Source organism: Lycorma delicatula, chromosome 12, assembly GCF_047948215.1.
Source record: "Lycorma delicatula isolate Av1 chromosome 12, ASM4794821v1, whole genome shotgun sequence".
NCBI lineage: Eukaryota > Metazoa > Arthropoda > Insecta > Hemiptera > Fulgoridae > Lycorma > Lycorma delicatula.
The window spans coordinates 43887745-43911736 of NC_134466.1; the positions used below are offsets into that span (position 1 = coordinate 43887745).

Sequence of the window (23992 nt, forward strand, 5' to 3'; positions counted from 1 at the left end):
TCTCCTAATTATGAGGAATTTAGTGGGGGAGGTCTAAGGGGTATAGTCAAGTAGTAAAATTATTTTAATATCTTAATTACTTATTAAAGAAAAAAAATTAATAATCCTAATTCCGTTCTATGACTTGGTATATATCATTTTTCTACGGATTTCTTACATTTTTTAAACAGATTTTTCTTAAATATAAAAAATAATTGTAAAAATATGTACGAACACACACACACACACACACACACACACACACACACATAAATATATATATAATTGTATAAATAAATATATAAAATAAATTTCTTCCTTATTAAGTCTTTTTCCGATACTTTGAATAGAGTTTTAGCCGACTTCATTGACGTAAGAGGATTTCAGATTTCAATTCAACTCGTGTGTGTGTGTGTGTATATATATATATATATATATATATATATATATATATATGCTCAGGTCTTACTTTCCACCAAAGGAACCGATTTCAAGGATAATTTTTTTAAGATAAAGTTCTTCAGATGATTATGTCTTAATTTTTTTATTCTAAATCTAAAGTAATTGATATTTTAAACAAAAAATTACATTAGTAATACAAATGATCCAAAATTATTTTCATCGTTTTTTTCGTAATTAATTTAAAACGAATAAATATATTGTATAATATTTTATCCTGATATTATGCAATTACGCGTCAAATTTGAAGAAAATTTTAGGATAAAAAATTAATTAAAATAAACACTTAAAAACTATACATTTAATAATTTACCTTACCCACGCATACTCTGTAACCTTGGTCCTCCTTGACTCTGTAACCTTTGGTTACAGTATAGAGTAGCCTTTTAACGTGTTTGTATTTATAAATTTAGCTTTCTCATCTTTATCAATACAATAGGTTTCTTCGCCATTGTATTTTCTTCGTATGACATTTATTGTATTTTACGTTATAAAAATCCTCGTTATAGAGTGATACACGAAGAATGTAACAAACTTTCAGAACATCTTCTACTGGTGAAATTAAAAGAGAAAGTTCATTTAAATATACGTTTAGAAGCGCTTCGTTACTGAGTAACGGCTGGTGAAATATTACGCCCTGATTTCTACCCATTGGATAAAATTGAGCTAAACTATAATTCTTAGGATCCAAATTAAGAGATAATTTATAGGTGAAATCTGACATGAAACATTGCAAAAATAAATCTAAGAACTGTTATTAGTTTTTTTTGAAAAATATGCGTTAAAAGAAAAAAAATGTTTTTTTTTCGATAAAATTGGGCGAAAATTTGTTTCGTTAATAGCTATTTAAAATCTGTCACATTTTGATATTTTTTGGTTTTAAAACTTTTCCAATTTCTTACATTTGTATTTAGTATCTGTAGTTTCTGAGGACTTTATTCAAAAAATCTTAATCAAATTTAACTATACAAATTTTGTTTAAAACCTTAATTTTTTTTGAGCAATTTATTTTTTATAATCGGTCGCCGAAAGGATTGCGATCAAGAATAAAATTGTATGGCTAGGATCAATTCTGAGCCAGGATCAAACTCTCAAGTTTGATTCTGTCTACTTTTTATTCAAAAAATTGACCAAAGATAGCCAACCTCAAATACAATATTACTGATATGCATCACCTCTTATGACGAAAACGAAACAATTAGGTAATAAATAAAAAAAATCAGATATAGGAGATAATAACAAAAAATTAATGTAATCCAAGTAAAGTCACATAAAAATAGTATATCACGTGTCACGCACTGGAATGATCATCTATGCCTTTAAAGATCAGTGTGAGATCCAGTATATCTACCTTCCGCAATCGACTAACATTCTCACCATTGTCAAATGAATTCAGCGCCAGATAAATCACATTTTGTCCTTGTGTGTTTATTTACCCATTAAACAAAGTTTTTTAAATCAAATTTTGGCAAAATGTTTTATCAGCCCAAATCTTTCGTAATTTACTCGAGATTTTTCGAAAACCAATAAAAATATAGTTTTGAAACATATTTGTTTCAGTTAGGTAGTGTTTCCCATAATATACTAAATTTATTCCTTATTTTGGACTTTAGTATTTTGGAAGAATTATAGTCTGGCTTAATTTTACCAAATGGGTAGAAATCAGGGCGAGATCTTTCAAAAGCCGATATTCGCTAACGAAGCGTTTCCAAACCTTTGTTTCATATGAACTTTCCACTTTATTTTAACCAGTAAAATATGTTCTGAATGTTTGTAAATTATTAAACAAAATAAATTTAGTTGAAAAATCCACATTAAAGATTTTAATTTAAAAAAAAAAATCCCTTTCGGAAGGCAGAGGTAGATTTCCCCGGGGATAAGTAGGGGATAAAAAAATTTCCACCTTATAGTTAACAAAAACATAAAATTTACTCAATACGACAATGGTTGCATGTGAAAAATTTTTACATGTTTACAATTTCACCATTTTGGTCATCCCTTGCCGTAAGGGTTGGTCATATCAAAAATTGTTTCAGACAAAAGTTTTAGGTAATATTTAGAGGCCGGCCTCCGTGGCGCGAATGGTAGCGTCTCGGCCTTTCGCCCGGAGGTCCTGGGTTTGAATACCGGTAAATTTCACACACGCTACAAAGCATTCATCTCATCCTCTGCGGAAAAAATATTGCTTAATTGCGGACCCGGAAGTTAAAAAAAGGTAATGTTTAGATGACTAACGATTATTTCAAACCGTTTCGATACTGAACCTATAAACGAAACATGACTTTTTTATATTCGAAATCCCATTTTTTCCATCTCCTGGGCAATTGGTTGGTGATGTCAAAAAACTTTATTTAGATAAGTTTTAGGTCCTTATTCAAAGAATAATAGGAACTTTAAACGATATCGATATTTTACTTCGTAAGAAAGTTATAGCATATTTTATTTTTTCGTAAAAAGCCCCCATTTCAACCCCATGGTCTGATTTTTCCCATTAATGAACTCGATCGAGATTTTGGGTCGTTATATTTTATGTATCAATTTGAAAGTGATTGGTGCAAAATTACGGCAGTTATCATGTACAAAAGAAAGTGAAATACCACATATATAATTATGTATATATAAACTTTTGAACTGAAAGTGGTTTTGGGGTCAGGAGGATGTGAAACGCGAAGATATTTCGAAATTTTCTGGAAGTTGAATCGTAGTAACCATTATAATAGATAGCTTTCTTATAAAATCTACCTAATAAATAACAGTTATTGTTTTTATTGAACAATCTGCTTATCAATTCTTTTGGACACGTTTACGAATATTTTTTGTGGAGATAGCCAAGTAAGCGCTTATGAGTGTGTTTCGAAGGCTTAAAAAGAATTAAGTATGTTTTTAGATTATAGGTTTTATATATTTTATCAGAATTTATTTTATTCTATTTTTACGTAAGATTATTCTAAGTCATTTTGTCAATTATTTTATTTTATCGATGACATTTATTAATTCATAACTATTCTTTAGGTTATATTTGTTACGTAATTTAATATTTTCTATCAATTTTTTAACTAAGAATTTGCTTAGTTGATGCGTGGGCGAATTAATAAAATTTATAAGTGGACGTGTTTGGAAAACATCTTTATGTATCTTGGAGAAAGTTTTAAAGATGGGGGCGTGAGCATTAGTTAAATTAAATTTTGATTTATTATGAGCATCCTTAAAAACCTATTTGCATTTATTATTTTTAGAGGATATATATTTTTTTGATTTTCGGAGTGGGAGCCTTTATTTCTTAAATATTATTAGTATTTATAAATTTAATTGATTCTTCAATATATAAATCATTAGGAATGGTAACAAATATATGTGTTTTATGAGATTTTAATAAAGTTTTTATATTTTTATAAATATCAAAATTATTATCGCTTTATTAATGTTTATATCTGGAATGTTTATTATTTCTAATATTCTGTATAATGTTAACGATTTGATTTCTAATTTTGTTTTTTTCATGGCTATTATTGATTTTTAATATATTATTTTCAACGTCTATTACGGTTTGTTTGATGATTTTATTAGTTAGATTTCATAAGAAATCTACATATTGCAATGGGTACCATGATTCGACTTCAGGAGAATTTCAACATATCTTCGCGTTACAAATCCCCCAGACCCCAAAACCACCATCAGTTCAAAAGTTTATATATTTATGACTTTCTTGTGGACACGATAACTTCCGTAATTTTGCGCCAATCACTTTGAAATTGATACGTAAATATAATGAAGTAAATACATAAATTTGAGAATTAAAGGATACAAGGAAAAAAGAATAGATACGGCGAGATTAGCTGATGATATATCACTATTCACAGAAAATCAACAGGACGTAATGCAATGCAGGAAGAGATGGAACTTGTGTTCAGTACAGGGTATAATAAATGTATCAATAAAATAATGACTAAGATGATTGTGGTTAGTCGGAATCAAACGAAACCATAATGCATGCTTGGGATGAGACTGTTTAGAAAATGTGGACTGCTTTATATATTTGGACAGTAAGATAGCTTCAGTTGGCAGATCAAAAAATAAATAGTGACCCGTAAGAATCAGGTTTACAATGCATTTAATGAAAAGTATAATCTATTAATTTCAAACAACTATAATGGACTCAAGAAGAGGCTGTAAAAATTTTTGTGTGGAGTGTATATATGTATGGAATCGAGACATGAACCTTTGGAGCGGAAAAGGAACGGAGAATTATTGCTTTTGAGATGTGGTTCCACCGCAGATTGAAGAAAATCCGGTGCATAAACAAAGTGATTAATGAGGAGTTATTAAAAATGGTCAACACTGATAAACTTTGCCTCATGATAAAATTAAAAAAAAACAAGGGTATACCGGATTGGTCATTTGTAAAGACATAATATGTAGACAAAAACAATATTAGAGTTGTAGTTGGAAAGAGTGATAGAGGAAGACCGAGGATCAAATATATCGGCAAGGTTAGGAAAGACATGATATGTGGTAACTATTGAGGAAATATTTGAAAATCAGAGACCAGATCAACTGCAAACAAATCCTACGGTTATCAACAAAAGAAGAAGAATTTAAAAAAGATATTGTAACCACATATTTATATTATTTTTGATAAAGTGAGGTGGAGTAATCCCATTTACGGTCAGCCTGTTGGAATCGCTAACAGATTCTGCAATATCTTGTCAATGTGCGTATGTGTCCTTTTTTTTTCCCCCTACTCTCCCCGACCGGATATCCATTTAAGTATACTCAGTCGGGGAGAGTGTCCTTTTACTCTAAGGGAGCGTCCCCCACCCACCGGTTGTACACCCGGCACGGCAGGTTAGCTCCCCCGGTCTCGGATCTTTAATTTTATTTTATTCGCCTGCCTCTAATCCCCTGCCTCGGGGACGGGGTATGGCTACGCCACCTCCCATCCCCTCAGCAGGGAACCGGGTTTCGGTCATTATGCCTTTGCCTCTAATCAGCGGTACCATCCCCACTAAGCGCCGAGGCACCCGCAGGAGCGTCACCGCCAACCGGGACTCGGTCTTTTATTTGTCCCACACTCCCCAGGAGTTCCCCCCCTTCTCAGAAACCCGCACACCACGGCGTACGGGCCCTCCACGGAGGGACTGTCCTCCCTACCCTAATTTCACAAACCCCTTCTTCTGTCCTCTTCTTCCTTGGTGCGTAAGATTTCCCCGGCAAACCTACGGAACCAATCCCAGTTATCGTCACTATAGACCATCTGATTTAAGAGGTTTTCAGGTGTAAGTCCGTTGTCCGAAATTTCTCTTCTATTTGGAGCCCATCTTGGGCATACAAACACAGTGTGATCATCAGTCTCTGGGCAGTACACACATTGTGGGGTAGGTCTTTTTTCCAATTCTAAACAGATAATGGCCAAACGAGTCATGCCCCGTCAACAGTTGTGTCGTATAAAAATCTACATTACCTATTCTATTACTAGTCCACGTATTTATGTTGAGGATTGATGCTGGTCCAATCCCCAACTCTAGAGTGTGTCCATGTATCCTGCCACTCTTGATCAATTAGCCGTTCAACTTCATCTTTGGACATACCCCTATATCTAAATATTCTTCCTTTAATTTGTAAATCAATGGGTATAACCTTCGTTAATATACACAACGCGTCGTATGACACTGTTCTACATGCAGTAAAGCAAGCCTGTGTACTCTTTTTAATTTTGTTTTGTTTCTCTGAATATTCATTGTATCTGCCCATATCGGGGCCGCATATAAAATTGCTGACGTGGTAGCCGCAGTTATCAGTCTCCTTATTACCATTTTCGGTGTACCATGGTTCTGGAAAAGAGTCCTCAATGCCTTAATCAAAGGAGTGACCTTCTTACAAATTATCTCTACGTGTTTGCTAAATCTTAGGCTTTTATTCCAAAAGAACCCCTAAATACTTTGCTTCTTTGACCTCCTTAATTCTCTCTCCTCTAATGTTTATATTGAGGTTTCTAATAGGTCTTCTACCTGAAAACACCAAACAACAGGATTTGTTAGGGGATATCTGTAGCATGCTTCCTACCAGCCATTCATCGTATGTGTACCTGTTCCATACCAACTAAACCTCCACCTCACCAACCCAGTCTCCCAGAACTAGACCAGCAATCAAACATCACTCGGTTCTGGGAGGTGCTTTGCCTGCAACCAGCCAGGTTCCTCCTTCGAGCCAAACTACCGTCAGAGGAATTCAAGCAGCCAGAACTCGGTCCTAAATCGCCCTGCCTTGAGCGGAAGTTCCTCAAAGGGACCCCCCCCCCCCGGGACTACGATCTTGTTTTCTGCAAGCAACCCCGGGGTCTCCAATCCCTCTTCAAGGGCCAGCCTGCCTCAGCGAACTGCCTCCTCCAGATTAGAGCAACCCGCCCTTCCCCTACTAACAAACGATCAATCCCCCTCCCCATTCTATATACTCCCATTCTTTTTTCTCTTTTTCCCCTTCTTTTGGTTGTAGCATGATCTTTTCCGCCAGTTCCTCTCCACTGCCTACTCCGCCTTGCCACGCAATGAAGGACACAGTTTGTTTGCGGTGCGAGCCACCCTAATCGCAGGGTCTCCTTTGTATCCATCCATCTTGGGAATACATAGAAGGTATGTTAGGGGGTGTGTCTCATTGTCCGCAATAAATACACTCTGGAAATTCTCATCTCATGAATCTTTGCAGGGAATAGCTAATAAAACTATTAAGATGATATTAAATAATATAAAACAACCGCGAATTAAAATGTAAGGAAAAAAATGAAATTAGTTTTTGGAACCGATAAAGTAATAAAGGCAAAACAAAGAGATAAAATGACTTAAAAATGGATAACAATTAAATTTATAGCATAATAAAACTTGAAAGATAAACGAAAGTTGTAAACTTATCAACGAAGTCTAAAAAAATAAATACTGTAATTAACGGGTTTATATCAAGACAAGCGGACCCGTGCGAAAATTTCGCATAATGAAAAACAAGAGTAACAATGATTGAAATACACATCTTTATATATATACTTCTTGTGTGCGTGTGTATGTAACTGAATTCCTCCTAAACGGCCGATTTAGATGAAATTTTTTGTGTGTGTTCAAGGGAATTCGAGAATGATTTAGATTCACAATTTGGTACACTGGAAAATGTTTTTTTTAAATTATTTTTTTATTTATAAGTAGTTGTTGATTTTGGAATGTTTTACATTGGATCCGGCAGACTGCACTACCATCGCAGTATAGAATATTCAATAATATTTTATTTTAATTTTAGTTTGTCCCGACAGTTGGTGCTCGATCAAATTGAGAAAAATATTTCGTAATTTTGTGTTATTATTGTGTTACAAAAAATCCCGAGAAAACAGTTTTTTAATAAATAAGAGGCTAATAAATCAGATGGAAATGTAAACAAAGTAAACCAATCAGATCAATGCAAGATGGCCGCTGTCAAACACAACGACCAATCACAAAGAGCTCGTATGGCCGTTGTCAATGAAAACAAAAATCTCAACTGATTAAGTAACAAGTAGGCAGCACTGCGATCGCGTTTAGAATTGTGCGCGTATTGAGAAATATTATATTATATTATTATTTATTGAAATAACGTTTTAAAGTGTAATTAAATATATACATTGTGCAAATTTGTAAGGTACAGTATTGAAGTTAAATGTTTTTTTAATTTATTTATGTGTTGTTGATCATGGGATGGTTAAGGTTCACAATTGGATCCGGTAGGCAGAGCTGCGATCACGTTTTAGAAGTTTTTTTTTTTAATTTTTGGTTTATCAATCAAACTTGTTGGTTGGTGCTGCGATCAGGTTCTAGCATTTTTTTTTTATTTTGTTGCTTTTTCGCATATCAGTTACTTGCATCGTAGCTTAGTGTTGTTCTTACATTAAAATTCGTATTTTTAACGGACTACTGTGTTTAGAGAATAGTTTGAATTAAATCCGATAGGTAGTGCTGTTCTGACAATTGGATTTATTTACATTCTGAATTTTATAAAGTTAAAGGTGAAATTTTATAAGGTTCCGTAATGTTTTGTAAGTTTCTTAATGTTAAGTATGAATTGTAATGATTTTGCACCCGAATACTGTGATTAGAGAGTGGTGTGAATAAAATCCGATAGGTAGTGCTGTTGTTTTGCCGTTTGGATTTATTTACATTCTGACTTTTATAAAGTGAAAGGTTAAATTTTGTTAAATTGCTAATGTTCAGTTTTTTAAGGTTTTACGAAACTTTCAATTGTTGTCATTTAATCTGTATGTATACTCAGATCTAACAATAGCGAAGCATTTCCGAGTCTGCTAGAATTGCGCGCTTATTGAGAATATTATTATTTAATGAAATAACGTTTTAAAGTTTAATTAAAAAATGTACATTGTGCAAATTTGTAAGGTGCAGTATTGAAGTGAGTATATTACATGATTTTTCATGAATTTTAATGATGTATACACGTGCATTCAATAACAATCAACCTACAAATTTAAATTATCAGTTCTCATTTGATTCTATGCAACTTATGAAGTATTGAACGGCTCTTTGAAAATAAAAATTTAAGTTTGTAAAATAAATTATAACATTTATAAAATTAAAATATAAGTTACTTATAATATAGTTTAAAGTATATTTAAAAAATTGAATTTATAATGTTTTAGCTGATTAATTTTATAAAAGGTTTTCTAAAATTATTTTTAATTTACAATTATCTAAAATTTGGTAAAATAGATGTTAAAATAAAGAATGAGAAAAATGATAAAAATTTCTACTAAAATTATAACTATTTTGCTTTTTTACAGTGCTTTAATTTTTTTTATTAATTGATTAATTAAGCTGTTGCATGGTTACGAAACATCAAAATTATTAAATAAAAATAAAAAAAATATGTAGGAGGTACTTTTTTAGAATGATGTTAAGTGAAAATTAGTAGTAATGTGGATGAAAATTTATTAATTATACTAATTACTAATTTTACGACGTTTCGATTTTTTAATTCAATTTTCATCGAACATCTCAATATTTAGTGAAACCATACTACACATAATTAATAAACCCATTAGAATAATACAACAATCACAAACTGATAATATCATGCTAATAGTCATTTTAATCAAATTTAGAACACATTCCTGTTAATTTTAACTTAATTAAGTTACTTGTATTTATGTGTGTGCATTTATTACAGAATAATGCCGCGTCAGGACAACGTCTGTTGGGTCCGCTAGTATATGTATATATATATATTTATTGTATAAGGTTGGCGACGGTGGCGCGTCGGTGACGATTAGAAACACCAATGATATATAGTGATAAAAATTTGAATTTTTAATAAGGTTTTTTTAATCTTTTTCATCTTCAATATATTTTATGCACACCTTGGGGGTAATTCCCCACCCATCAGTACCACATTTATGGGTGTTTAGATTGATGGCGTCTTACAAATGAAGCACAACCGTCGTCTCTTTTTAGAGAGATAAATAATTTAATTACCGTGTTGTTTTTTTATTTCTAGCAACTGCGTTTTTAATATACAGTACATTTTTTATCATGTAATACATAAAAAATTGTATAAAATTGATTCATAATTAAGTGATTGAAGATAACATACAAACATTTCATTGTGTGAAACATATGTATTATAATTCATACACTTTGAATATTTACCATTGAAATGTAATAAAAATCAACTTTTTATACTCAACGCGATAAATTTAATATAGTATTATCTCTAGGGATATTACGACGCTTGTTTACGTTGTGTTGTCAATAAAAATTTCAATATATAAAACCTTTACAAAAACATAAAAATATTCTCTTTTCCAATAGAGGTGTTCGTTCTAGTTGCATCGTTATAAGACTGTATCTATTTAGTCTAATAAAGTAATGTTCCTCTCTCTATAACCAAAGTGTGATATTGTATATGCAGCAAATCCATCTTTACCAAGATTATTAATTTTTTTTTAAAATCCTTTTAAATTAATCGTTTTTAGAAATACTCTTTTTTTTATTATTTTCGTTAAACGCTTTTATGAAGATTACTTCTTACTCAGAATTAGAAAATTATCTGTCTCTTAATCTCAGTAATTTTAACCAACAATTTTTTTAATTGAAAAAGTTTACATTTCAAAGTTTAAAATATTTTACATATTTTATCGAAATAATAAAAATTTAATTTTTTTTTATTTATTTTTTTTAAATTTTGTTTATAAAAATATTTTTAAACGAAACATGCTTTTTCATTTATTTATTTTTTTAAATTCGATCTGAAAAAGCTTTACAAAACATCTGAACAAAGTTAAAAGAAATCGGTAACCGAAATTAATAAATTTTAACAGTATAAATATTCTCTGTGGATATGAAGTAATTTTCTAAAGTATTTTTTATTAATTATATTTTTACAATACTAGCCCATCTAGATAGCGCTATAGTTTAAAAAGGGAAAGTATTATGATCGCTCCAATTTGGATATATGCTGTTTTCACCGGATCTTGACGTTTTGATACCTAAGGAACATAAAAAGCCCAAAAACCGGATAGCAATTTTTCGGATGTTAATGTTCATATGATACGTGTCTATGTTCGGTGTTTGCCTCTGAAACACCTTATATCTCCAGAACTGTGGTCCAATTTGGGCATATGCGGCTTTCACCGGATCTTTACGTTCTGACCACCTAAGAAACCCAAAAAACCAAATTGAAATTTTCCGGATATTAATATTCGTATGAACGAAGTAGAACGTGTAAGTTCGGTGTCGCACTCTAAACCACCTTATATTTTCAGAACAACTGGACCGATTTTGATTAAAATTGGTCAGATTACTTTTATGTATGAGGCACTGATGCCATTACATTTTCAAAAAGGTCAAAGGAGTGAGGCTGTAAATGAACGTCACCCAAAATATCTCGATATTTCGTCTAATTAGATCAGATTTCTCTTAGGAATGTTTATCAAAAATTAACAATATTTTTTAAAAAAAAGCAATTTTTTCAAAACGGCAATCACACTCCAAAAAATGCTATTGATATGTTGTTACATCACAGTGACCGGTAGAATTAAATAAATGCATAATATTCAAAATGTAAAAAGGTAACTGGATCTGGCTGGCTCTAGAACTCGATCGCCTGGTTCATTCTGTTCCTGGTGCGTTAAGTCTCGCGGCTACACCAGCTGGCGACCGTACAAGCGTGTTCTATATAAGTTGCGAAATTACATTAGTTTAGTTAGTGCTGACCGTCGCCGCTAGTACCGCATAATCCACCGGGTTGGTCTAGCGGTGAACGCGTCTTCCCAATTCAACTGATTTGGAAATCGAGAGTTCCAGCGTTTAAATCCAGAAAAATCATTTATTTTTACACGGATTTAAATACTAGATCGTGGATACCGTTGTTCTTTGATGGTTGGGTTTCAATTAACCACACATCTCAGGAATGGTCGAACTGAGACTGTACAAGACTACATTTCATTTACACTCATACATATCATACTATGAAGTATTATCTGAAAGGTAATTACCGGAGGCTAAACAGAAAAAAGAAAGAAATTACCGTCTCACCCATGCGACTTAAATACGGTATGCGCGCGCGGTTTAGTCAGAATCATTGAATTAAATAAAGGAAAAAATATTATATTTAAGTAAAATGATAAATATTTTAAATTGTGTGTGTGTAAGCCATGTATCAGGAACAACCCACAGTTGTAGGACTTTTCCGGGACGCGACCTTAGTCGCATGACTGTGTTGTCAGGTATTTAAAAAATTTTTTTTTACATTTACTACAAGATGGGTACTAAGTATGTATATATATATATATATATATATATATAATATATATATATATTGACTGATGAATTAATCCCGATTTTCTGTGAGAATGATAAAATGGAATTTTGTAACATGAAAAATGCCTTGTCTAACTGGGATTCGAACCGGGGACTTCCGGATGAAAGGCGGATACACTACCACTCTGCTATCTTAAAAGTTTACTTCATTCAGTGTATGATCTGTTCATAGAACAATCTGTATGCGTTTAGAGTACACACAAAATCTTTATTATTTATTGTAAGGAATTTTTTTATACCTAATTTTACCAATTTACTTCCAAATAATGGCATTTGATTATAATATGTTTAATAAGAAAAATGATAAACATTTTATTTGAAGAAAAAAAAATTAAATTTAAATATTTATCAGTCTGTTACAATTTTAAAAACGGATCTACAAATACTTAAATTTTTTTCTTTTAATTTCAGGCGATGGGTTACATTTCGTAAAATAATTATTTTAAATTTCTTTACAAGTATTATTTTTAATAATATTCATTATAGCATTATATTTTGATTATTTTGAATTTCGTGGTGGAGTGGTAGCTTTTTTTTTCATTCATTCAAAATGTTCTCCGTTAAAATCGTAAAAATATTTTTATACGATAAAGATTTCAATTTCTGTAGTATATTGGCATCAGAAATTAATTCCATCCGTAAAAATTTCATTTCTGGCTAGCCATCATTGACATCTAAATTAAAAAAAAAAATAATATTTATCCAAGCATTAAGGATTTTTGATGCAGATTTTTTTAATATTAAAATGTCTAAAATAAAAAAAATATATACGAATGCAATTTTTTTCTCTGTTCTAAATTATAAAAGGTATAAAATAGGAAAAAAATGTATGATAATAAATTTTATATATATATGGTTTTTTTTTTACTTCACATTATAACACAGCAATGATAGATTCTATCAAAAGATGGTATAAACTATAATTCCAGTACGTAAATGTACAGTAGAGATATGCAAAATCTATTCCACGGTTAAATAAACGTAGCAGAAAATGTCATATGATATCTAACTGATCTATCTAATCTCTATTTGACATATATCCAACGAAGTTATATCTCAGAGTGACAACTTTTGATCCCTTAAACCTGAATTGATTTATATCGCATTAACTACAAAGTATTTCACAAATATTGAATTACAGGCTTTATCTAACCGACTTATTTTTATTGAAATGTGGTAAATTTTTTCGTGTCAGAAGTTGAGTAGTAAAAATAAATACAATAAATAAACAAAAATACGGTCTAAAAAAGGTAAATTACACGAGAATTTAATCTCCCTATTTTACATTTCACATGTAATGTCATGAAGTTATTACAATTCACCTACTAAAAGTATCATCTTTAGAAAATTTAGGTCAGTTCCTTACCGTAAGTTAACTAGGGGTTAAATACATTATAGTAGGCTGTTTACATTGAATTTTACTTTCCCAGCGAATGCAGCTAAAATATTTATATTAAAGGGAAAAGTGTAGTGAACATGTAAAAAATGGGGTATCGGGTTATTTTGCAAATTTTTAAATTTTGGGGTCCAACTAGTTCATCTGAACAAAAAAAAAAATATATATATAACGCACTGCTTTTGGCCTTATATCTTACGACTGAGCGAGCCGATTTTCTTAATTCGTCTCATTTATTAGGGAATATAATTTTTTTTCAAAATTCGTAAAGCGGTTGGAAGAATATCATGAAAAAATCAATTTTCTTCAGAGGCATTTTAAGGAAAACTATTAAAGCAAATTTTTTACCAACAATATATATATATAAAACTCTCAAAAAATTCGAAAAATCACCCTCAACTCTTAAAATTGAAACATGTTTTTTGTTCTTTTCCTATTTCATTTCGTTTAAATATTTTTCAAAAATTTTTGTAATCTATACTTCGTACGTAGAGATATCAAGATGTGGGGACACAAGACTAAAATTTAAAAGCAATCCGGATATTTTTTTACTGGTCCAACGTCTTATATTGCTAACGGTAACGGGTGATTACAATACAATTTCACGGGAGTCGATCTTGGTGATCGCAGGCGTGAAACCGTCTTGCAGACGTGTTTATTCCGTCTAAGAGGCAACAGCGTTATATTGGTAAAAAATCATGTGAATTGAATTCGAACATACCGGGTTGGTCTGGTGGTTAACGCGTCTTCCCAAATCAGTTGATTTGGAAGTCGAGAGTTCCAGCGTTCAAGTACTAGTTATTTTTATACGGATTTGATTACTAGATAGTGTACACTCATACCATCCTCATTCATCCTCTGAAGTAATATCTGAACGGTAATTCCCGGAGGCTAAACAAGAGAAAAAAAAGAAGGTGAATTGACTTCGGAGAAAATAAAGGAGATAGAACAGTATGGTGTCGCCCTGTGGCAGGCCAGATGGGATGAGACAGTGTGTGGACGTAATACATACGATCTTCTCCCTAATGTTGTTGATTTGCGGGACGCCTCTTGGGTACACTCGAGCAAGTATGTGACGACTTTAAGGAAATGGCAGCTTTTCGGTACGGATTACAGAAATTCGGCCTGGCGGACTCAGGTATGTGTCCGCAATGCGGATTGTTGTACTATGCTTATCATGTGATATATAAATGTGCTAGGTATGACTTAATGCGCACGGAGACCATTTGTCGACTTGATATTATCGGGTCCACACTTGATCTCCGTGTTAATTGGAATAGCCGGGCCGAATGGTTGATTGTAGAAAGTTTTATTACATATCTGGTGAAAGAAAGGATCGCTAAAGGAGTTTGATGTTTATGTTTGGTTTTCTTTTTTTTTTCTTTTATGGTTTGTTAAACTGTTACTTTTTGATTATAGATTTCATTGTTTTTCGTTAGTTATGTTTTATGTTACATTATTTATTATTATTGCTATGTTTTGTTAGTTCTTATGTGTTGCGTTTTTAATTTATGTTGCGTTCAACATACGTTGTATGTTGAACTGACTTTTATCTTTCGGGTAGGTAGAGTTCCGTTTCTTTGTTCTTCGAAAGTCATTCAGTCTTGTTTGATACTTGTCTAGATGTGGTTTGTTTGGATGTTATGTTAGTTAGCAGTACACCGATGGTAATTTTGCTTGTGGCATTCGCACCGGAGGCTTAACTGAGAGAGTTCACTGCCAAGGTACTGAAGATGACCTCCGGTAAAGCTCATACAGGCTAGGTATGGATAGGGTAGCGTGGCGAACGAAACCGTCACATGGAGTGTGTCTTCCACTATGAGGTCAGGATGAAGGGTGTTACATTTATAGGAAACTTTACCTAAGCAAATTTGTTAAGTTTAATCTATGTACGAATATTTTTAGAATTTTTTTTTAATTAAAAAATTTGTTTTTGGTTCCTCACTTAACTGATTTTAATACATAACTAATTTCGAAGCGGAGTGTATTTTTATATAGAGCGTTTAATTTTTTTCTATGAAATGGAGACTTGTGCTCTAGTTTTGATAAGTTTATACTACGGATTTTGTAAGGAAATTAATTGTTTGTTGAATTTGTAATATGTTCATTTTTATTTTTTTATTTATGGATCTGCCGGATTAATCTATACGCTAGTAAATAATAAACATAGATTTGCTGTTAGTGGTGGGCGAAGATGGGATGACATTTTCTAGGCCTTGCATAACAACTCGGAAACGCTGACCGATTATGTGTTTAGATGGGGACACTATGAGAACAACCGGCAGAAAGTTAATGAGGGAAAATATTATCTTCTGTCTTGTTGACATCGGAGAAATAGATTCAGAGAATCGAGGTCGGACGCCTTCCATGGCAGACAATCCCAGTGTTTCAAAAACACCATGCACCACAATCCCCAAAAGGTCCCCTTGATAAACTGCCGTTATCGAACCGTTTCGTTAATAGTTGAAGTTAACGATATTTATTTTAATTTTTATTCTTTTCTTCCTGTTATTTATTTCTAGTGCTATTTTAATATTGAACATCCGAATGAATATTTTAAATATATTTTAATCAATAGTGCTGTTTTAAATCCGAATGATTAAATTTTTGAACTTTACTTGGATCACCTTTACAAGTACGTTTTCTATATATTAGATGTTGAACCTTCGTATGTTTTAACGAGGGGGTTTCGTCGGGGACCTCTCTTCACGTGGACCCAAATTTACTTATGGTCTCTTATGAGGTATCGATTGTAAATTCTAACAGACAGAATAAAAAGGAAAAAAGTTACAGAGTTGTTAAAAGTAACATAGTTTTGTCATCTATATTATACTCCGATCCCAAAATTAGAAGCGATTTTTTTCATTTCTTTTATAAAAATTATACTTTATTTTTTCAATATTTAATTTTTTTTTAAGATATCAACAAATTTTTTCTAAGAAAGTCCCTCAAATCAAGTGTTTCTAGTAGTTTTTTAGTCTATATCAGACACACACACACATATATATAAATTTTTTATATATATATATATATATATAAGGAAAGTCTGTTTATATATTGGTTTGTTTCGTAAATATCTCGACACCGGCGCCACCTAGAGAGTATAGATTTTGCAAAAATTTTTTTTTTACGTAACTAATATATATATATATATATATATATATATATATATATATATATATATATATATATTCTGCATACGAGCCAAATCGGTCCACAAATAAACTTTTCTAAATACCTCAACCCCAGCGCCATTTAGCAGGTCTATTTTTTGCAAAAATATTTCTTTTCAATATATATTCTGAATATTAGCCAAATTGGACCATAAATGTAATTTTTCAAAATATCAAAATCCCAAAGCCATCTAGCGGATTCATTTTTTGCATAACTATTTATTTCCATGCATGTAAAAATATTCTGAATATGACCTAAATCGGACCTTAAATACAGTTTTTCGAAATATCTCGACTCCAGCGCTACCTAGTGGGTCCAAATTAATTTAGAAACCTTCCCGGACGTGCGCACAACAACTCACTAAAGTTTCATCGCAAACAGATGAATGGCATAGGAACGCATACGGGACAAACAAAAAAACATTCATTTATATATGTAATATTAAAAATAAACTACACTTAAATTCCGAAAACTCTGTAAAGTCATAAGTGAAAGACGTATCCAATTTTGGTGACATAATTTATAATCTGAAAGACACTGAGGATCTCAATCGAAGAGAATAAAAGGAATCCTTTGTACACTTTACAAATTGTTAGTGTTTGTAATATAATACGGGTTCTAGATTACTGAACCGTAATCCAAGGAACAAAGCAGAAATTCTTTATATAAATAAAACGGTTAACCATCTTTAAACGCCAAGAAAATTCTATATAGAAAGTCTAATAAAATCTGAAGTCATTCTCAATATCTTACTAATCCCGGGAATTAAGAATCCAGGGTACATGTACTTAACTCACCGGGTTGGTCTAGTGGTGAACGCGTCTTCCCAAATCAGCTGATGATTTGGAAGTCGAGAGTTCTAGCGTTCAAGTCCTAGTAAAGTCAGATATTTTTACACTGATTTGAATACTAGATTGCGGATACCGGTGTTCTTTGGTGGTTGGGTTTCAATTAACCACACATCTCAGGAATGGCCAACCTGAGACTGTACAAGACTACACTTCATTTACACTCATACACATCATCCTCATTCATCCTCTGAAGTATTATCTGAAAGGTAGTTACCGGAGGCTAAACAGAAAAAAAAAGGGTACATGTACTTATAGAATCATTGAAATACTGTTTCTCTATAGAATAACTATATGAAATTACCAAATTTACTACTTTACTTAAAAGAATTTCAATATGGTTTTTATTATACTCCTGAAGCAGAAATCCGAGTGAAATTTTTCACAACCTATAACTCGAAAACTATGACTTTTTGGATCCGTGTTTATATGAACGTTTTTCTATATCTTCATTTATAGAACACGTCCTAAGAAACCATGAAAAAATATTATCTCCACACTAATTAATCGTAAAGATACATTTTGATATATTTAAATGCCATACCTTTTTAATATGTCTTTACATATTCAAAAAACAGTATAACAGTTTGTATAACAGTACACAAATCAACAATTTAAAGATGATTACGAGCAAAATGCTTATTTAAATCTCGATATAATTTTCTGCCCTGTGAACAGCCTACATAACTCCTCCAAATCATGTAGATCTAAATATCCTGTGACTAAACGAGTTTTTTGAACTCATCATCTTAAACCTTTTGATTGACCAATTTCTTTCTATTTTGAGATAAAATCATAAATGTATAATCGTAAAAATCATTTTTAAGATAAATCCCGTCATTGTAGAATTTTTTTTTTCTGGACGATTAAATGTAATAAGTGATTTTCACACTCCGTTTTTGAAGTCAACTTTATACTTTGATTTTTGTAGAGAATAAATAAACAGTGGTCAGACGATGCATATAGATGGTGAAAAATGATAACTTTCTCTCTTTTAGAGAATTAGCAGACAAGCTCTGCTAATTCTCTACGGATCACCAATAATGTGTGGGATTTGGTGACATCGAGATGAAAGGCGATGATTAATTCCGGTCGCTTTATCACGACTATTTGATGTAACCCTTTCCATTTTGTTGACAGTATAGGTTAGAGTCAATCGTTTGACAGGGGGGCAGTAGCTCATAATAAACTATTCCTTTCCAATACCACCACGTACACTGCATCACTTTTCTTGGCTTTGCCACGATTTTTGGAGCAAACTTTACCTTGCTTCGACCACGATATTTTCGTCGAAATTAATGAGCAATTTCAAAAGTGATTTGATTTCCTTACGTATTAGCAGATATTTGTAAACTGAAATTCGTTCGATCAACTAAATGTTTTATTGTTAAATCATATGGAACCTAAACATCGAATCGTGTATCATGAAAACGGTTTATAATGTTTTTTTGTCAATGTGTAGTTCCTTACTGATATCACAACTAGTAGTATACTTGTCTTGCTCAATTTTATTTACGATTTAATCGAATTTTTCAGTCATTGACCGACCAGAAACAAATACCTTATTGTCATCAAAATTTCCAAAATGTAAACGTCTGAACCATCTCTGTGCCACACAGACTGATATTTCATCTTGCTCATAAAAATCACAAAATTTTAGAATCTTGAGACGCATTCTTCCTTTTTTTTGAAATAAACTGCTTAAATGTATAGAATTTCTTGTTTCACTAATAATGCTTTAACTATTAAATAAATAAACTAAGACTCATAGGAGTCTCACTTGCATGTAACAAAACAAAGAAAAGAAACCCACAAAACAATAAGATACACCAAAATACAACTCCAAAAAGACCGACTAAAACAAACAGAAGCTGAAAATGATCAAATTAAACAGAGAATACTATACAATATTTAAAACACAAATAAAAAAAATATGAAGCACCAACTCTAATCCTAAAAGATGAAGATGGTAAACCCTCACACAATAATAAACAAAACGCAGAAATATTAGCTAAATCATTGAAAAAACGACTAAATTGTGAAGAATCCTCAAAACTCTTCCAAATTGACACAAACGCTTATCAAATCAAACCAAAACCATATAAACCCACCTACACTAAAAGAACTAAACCAAGCATCAAAAGAAATTAAAAATCACAAAGTAAGCGAAGAAGACCAGAAAGTAGTAGAACTTTGAAAATACTCCTCCAAGGAGACTAAACAATCTCTTCTAAAAATACTCCAAAAAAATCTGGAAAGAAGAAAAATTTCCTAAACCCTAAACTACTGTACTCGTACACCCACTACACAAGAATGGGGAGAAAACTACAGAAAACCTCGAAAACTACAGAGGGATTTCACTATTAGATTGTATATATAGAATACTCTCAAGAATAATACTCAATAAAATAAAAGATCAACTCCAAAATTAACTGGGAGAGTATCAGGGTGGATTTAGACCGTGGAGAAGCTGTCCTAAGCCAATAATCACTCTCAAATTAATAATGGATGTACACAAAATGAAACGAAAACAACTAGAAACATCATTCATAGATTTTCAAAAAGCCTACGACAGTATTCATAGACCATCAATGCTGAAAATATTAAGAAACCTAGGATTACACCCGATACTAGTAAAAATGATAGAACTAACCTTAACTGACACATACTCCAAAATAAAATTCAGAAAAGAAATATCAGAACCATTCCTAATCAAAACAGGTTTAAAACAAGGAGATTGACTATCCCCACTGCTCTTCAACTGCGCCATAGAATATGTAACGAGAGATTGGTACAAAAAAACCCACCACCCGTAAAAATTGAAGCAAGGAAACAAGTAAACCATATCAAAGTCTGTCTAGGATTTACAGATGACCTAGCGTTTCTAGCCAATAACATCGTAGAAGCTAGAATCTAAGTAACTTCATTGGAAGAACTAGCAGGAAAAATAGGTCTAAGAATATAATTTGAAAAGACTAGAATGATGACCATAAATCCCTGGTATTGAACCACGTATTCATAAACGGACATAAAGTCGAGCTAGTTGAACGGTTTAAATATTTAGGATATCACACATGACCTCAAAGAAAAAATAAACTGGAAAGAAAGATCACAAAAGCTCAATTATGCACAAAATACCACCAAACAACAAATAATAAAAGATTCATCTCAATAAATACCAAACTCAGACATTAAAAAACTGTAATCAGACCTATATTATCATATGGAAGAGAAACACTCTTCAAACAAAAATTCAAAATTTCCTACTAAGCAGATTTGCAAAGAATGGAATGAAGAATTCTAAGAACATGCATAAATAAAAGACGACTTAACTGGTGGGGGAAAATGGAGACTCATACCAAACCAAAAGGTACATAAAGACGTAGAACCAGCTCTAAACTACTATAGAAAGGAAAGAATCTCCTTCTTTGGACACATAATAAGAACAGAACCGAACAGGCTCGTCAAGAAACTGGTCGACATATAATGGAAAATGTCTACCAAAACAACGACCTGGATAACCGTTATTAAAAAAAATATGCAAGAACCAGAAATCACAATAAAAGATTTACGAAACAAAACTGATAATATAAAAATACTAAAGAAGCAAACTCTAGATTTAAAATTAAAGAAAAAAAACAACAACAAGGGTTTGTTCAGAAGAACTCAGAAAAACAAGATCTGACAGAATGAAAAAGTATTGAGAAGCAATCAAGAAAAAAGAAATAATAAGAATAGACGAACCAAAGTTGACTAAACTGGTCCACCACTGTGATCCCAAAATCCTCAAAAAGAAAAAAAAAACTAATATGATTAATTTCTACAAAATTCTATTTTATACATTTTATAAACAAGTAAGTGCGCCATATTTGTTCAATATTACTAGAGTTATGTGATTTTAAAGCCATATTCTCAGCTCCTGTTAATACAAACAAAACCAAAGCTTACCTACCTTTTTCAGTTTCTTCCAAAATTAATTCCCTTTTTCTCATCTAAAGAACGCATCTCCTTCTGTTTACCCTAATGAAATAATCAATATCTATCACACACCAAATATGACTTTTTTTTTTTTTATTACTTTTAAGACCATAATGGATCACTTTAGTTCTTTTTTTTTTTGCAAGTTCTTTCTTTTCTTGCTGATTTCTTGTTTTTCAGCTATTCTTTTTTGCCAGTAATTTCTAAGGGTTTCAGATCTTCTTGCCCTTTCTTGTTCAGAGTACACCCGGCTTATTGTTTTCTTGGGTTTTGATAGGAATCTTGTTTCTTTATTTTTTAATTTCTCATAGTTTCCGGTTTTCGTTTTTAGGTTTTCACGGGTTATGTCTAATTCCTCCATGTCTTTCTCTACTTCGTATAACCAGTTCGGTCTGCTTTTCTTATTCCAGACAAGTTCGATTATCCGTCTGATAAGTCTGGTCTTTTCCATTCTGAAAATATGTCCTAGAAAGGAAATTCTCTTCTTTATAAATTTATTAGTTATCGGGATGATAGTTTTGTAAATCTCTTCGTTTGGAATAATTCTCCAAATCCCGTCTCTTTTAATGTTTATTCCCGATGCATCGTCGTAGAATCTGGCTTTCAATCTTTTCCAGTTTGTCGGTAAACCTTGTCTGGTACGGTCCAAATATGGTTTCGCTTCCGTAAAGTATTTCTGGTTGGATAACTGAGTTATAATGTCTTATTTTTGTGTTTATGGGCGTGCATTTTTTGTTATAGATGTTTTGTGTTTTTATTGTGGCTTTAATGAGTTTATTTATTCTTTCATTCCAGTTTGGATTTTCTTGGAGGTTGTGCGTGATGTTTTCCCCCAAATATTTAAAGTTTTCTACTAGTTCTACGTCATTATTATTTATTTTTACTTTGCTTATGCATGCTAATGCATTATGGTCTCTCACCATAATTTTGGTTTTTTCGTATGAAATTTTTAGACCGATTTTTCCTGCAATCTCTTCCAGTGTTGACAGTTGGTATCTGGCCTCTTCTATATTTTGGGATAGTAGGGCTAAATCGTCCGCAAAGCCTAGGCAATTTACTGAGATACCTTTTCCTATTTTAACGTTGTCTTTATTTAATTTTTTCCATTCCCGTATTATAAGTTCAAGGGCACAGTTGAATAAAAGCGGTAACAGTCCATCTCCTTGTCTCAGTCCTGTTTTGATGTCGAATGGATCGGATATTTCTCCTCTGAATTTAACCTTGGATTTGGTATCCGTTAGTGTTAGTCCGATGATTTGACTAGTTTTGGGTGAAGCCCTAAATTTCTCAGGATTTTTAGCAGGGATTCTCGATGCACACAATCATATGCTTTCTTGAAATCAATAAAAGTCACTACCAGTTGTTTATTCCTTAGTTTATGATACCCTATAATTAATTTTAAAGTTAGATTTTATTCTGGGCAGCCTAGCCATGGTCTAAATCCCCCTTGGTATTCCCCTAGTTCTTGTTCCAGTTGGTCTTTGATTCTGTTGTAAATTATTCTTGATAGAATTTTGTAAGTGCAATCTAGTAAGGAAATTCCCCTATAGTTGTCAGGGTTAGTTTTATCATCTTTTTTATGTAAAGAGTGGATTATTGCGGTTTTCCATTCTTCCGGAGATTCCTCTTTGTGCCATATTTTTACCATTTCTTTGTGGAGATTTCTGTGTACGTTTTCTGACGCGTTCTTCTATAATTCTGCAGTCAGGAAATTTTCTCCAATTGCTTTGTTGTTTTTTAAATATGACTTTCTTTAAATTTATTTTTATCCCCTGAAACATACAGTATTCTACAACTACAGTAAAATATTTTTAACTGGAAAAGTCACTTTTCCCATAAATTCAATCTTGACTAGATGATCAATACAATTCAAACACGTACAAACTTTCAATGTGAATTCTTTGTTATTAATCAAAAACACCGACATCGAGTGAGAATGGAACAACTCACTCGTAAAACTGAACTACGACTGACTAAAACTAAAATAAAATGAAATGAATAAATTAAAACGTAAAAATAAAATGAATATTTTTAGCAGTAGCCTAAAGCAGTTAATAAATATAGACAACAATGAATAAAATTATCTGAGCTTCACGATATATCGATTCATTTATACGAGCATACACATGTTTAAAGTAAAACGCTAAATTTTTATTCTACTTTGGTCAAAAAAAATTAATTAACAAATAATATTACGCTTAAATGGGTTTCTCTTGTTTAAAAATAATATAAAATTTATTACATAATTTTACTTTTCATTATTAAAAATTTAATAGATGGATGATTACATTGTCCGAAAAACACAATATTTACCT

The 23992-nt window shown here is 31.9% G+C and overlaps 1 protein-coding gene across 1 annotated transcript in view; it reads left to right on the forward strand.

Annotated features, from left to right (window-relative positions):
- LOC142332751 (neuroligin-4, Y-linked-like) overlaps positions 1-23992 on the forward strand; it is a 702340-nt gene that overhangs the window by 163066 nt on the left and 515282 nt on the right. The window contains exon 2 of the mRNA XM_075379365.1: positions 11612-11630. Within this exon, the coding sequence (XP_075235480.1) occupies positions 11612-11630 (19 nt within the window). The remainder of the gene's footprint in view (positions 1-11611; positions 11631-23992) is intronic.